The sequence below is a fragment of the Sphaeroforma arctica genome, assembly GCF_001186125.1.
Source record: "Sphaeroforma arctica JP610 unplaced genomic scaffold supercont1.151, whole genome shotgun sequence".
Lineage (NCBI taxonomy): Eukaryota > Ichthyosporea > Ichthyophonida > Sphaeroforma > Sphaeroforma arctica.
In genome coordinates, this window is record NW_014040407.1 from 121,361 (window position 1) to 122,830 (window position 1,470).

At 42.5% G+C, this 1,470-nt stretch overlaps 1 protein-coding gene across 1 annotated transcript in view; it reads left to right on the forward strand.

Moving 5' to 3' along the window:
• Positions 1 to 1,227, forward strand: part of SARC_03102 (hypothetical protein) — a gene marked incomplete at both ends in the record, with an annotated part of 11,144 nt that extends 9,917 nt beyond the window's left edge. The window contains 2 exons of the mRNA XM_014303124.1: positions 761 to 934; positions 1,207 to 1,227. Coding sequence (XP_014158599.1) covers positions 761 to 934; positions 1,207 to 1,227 — 195 coding nt within the window. The remainder of the gene's footprint in view (positions 1 to 760; positions 935 to 1,206) is intronic.
• Positions 1,228 to 1,470: the final 243 nt, after the last annotated feature.

Consider the following 1,470-nt stretch of genomic DNA (forward strand, 5'->3'; position numbering starts at 1 on the left):
GTATGGATGTAGTTGGGTCGTATCTGATTAAAGGGCGAGATGGGTGTATGGATGTAGTTGGGTCGTATCTGATTAAGGGGAGAGATGGGTGTATGAATGTAGTTTGGTTGTATCTGATTAAAGGGAGAGATTGGTGTATGAATGTAGTTGGGTCGTATTTGATTCGCAGTTGGTTGAGCCATGCTAGTATGTGATCGGGTATGGGCTAGATGTGAACAGGTATGGGCTAGGTAGAGAGTTGTCTGTGGGGTATAGTCGGGGCAAAGATATATCCGCTGTCAGGGTGTTTGTATGTAAATCTCATGTTTGTATGTAAATCTCACGTGTTTTGTATCATTGTAGTGTGTGTTTGGCTTCATTTACTTCTACATACGGTGAGCTTTTCTGTGTTCCTACTTATTTGCCTACTGTTCGCCGCCACGAGTGTCGCTCACCAGTTCTCTGGAAAATCTCGATACTTTTGCTATTTTGTACCAAACTCCTGCTTATTTGTTCACTAGTGTCCACCCTAACCTTCCTATCTGTGACATCCTGACCAATCTTCTGCTCATGGCTTCTGTGTTCATAAGCCAGTGTCCTCTATATCTCCTGCTTATTTGTTCTCTACTATTACCCTCAGCTATCGCTCTCATACACATCTGCGATACCCAACCAACCGATTTGTACCCGGGTTTGTACCTACACCCATCCCGTCCCAATTCCTGCTTATCCTGTTCACCTCCTCTATCCCCCCCCCCCCCCCCCCCCCTACCACACACAGGTGTGCGACATTCTTATGAATGTAGGGCCCATCACCGACTTCTGCTTTGGTGAACCGGCGTATGTCTCTGACGAGTATGTGCGCGAAGACCGCTACGATCTCGAGTTGGTCACATGCAGCGGACACGGCAAAAACGGCGCACTATGTCTTATGCAGAGGGGTGTGCGGCCTCAGGTAAGACAGTGCTGTCCAGCCAGATATTGTCGATGGGCAGATATGGATAATAATGTATATATGTATAGTAATGGACATATATAATAATGTATATATATAATGATGGATATATATAATGATGGATATATATAATGATGAATATATATAATGATGGATATATATAATAATGGATATATGGATAATAATGGGTAAGTGGATAATAATGGATATATGGTTAACAATGGATATATTTGCGTGTGCTCGTATACATGCATGTGTTAGTGCTTCCACAGGCTAATGGGTGCAAATACTGATGTGGCTGTCGCCTCCAAAGTGTGTATGTGTTATGACTGGTTGTGTGTCTGGAAGTTGTCGAATGTACCGAACATTCTAAGTACATTGCTCCATGCCCGATTTTCAGTAGTATGCATTTCCAGGTATTGTGATGCACTAGATAATAAGTCGATAACACTCATTTATATATCGGTATTGCTACCTATATATATATATATATATATGTGCGTGTGTGTGTTTGTGAGTGTGTGTGTGTGTGTGTT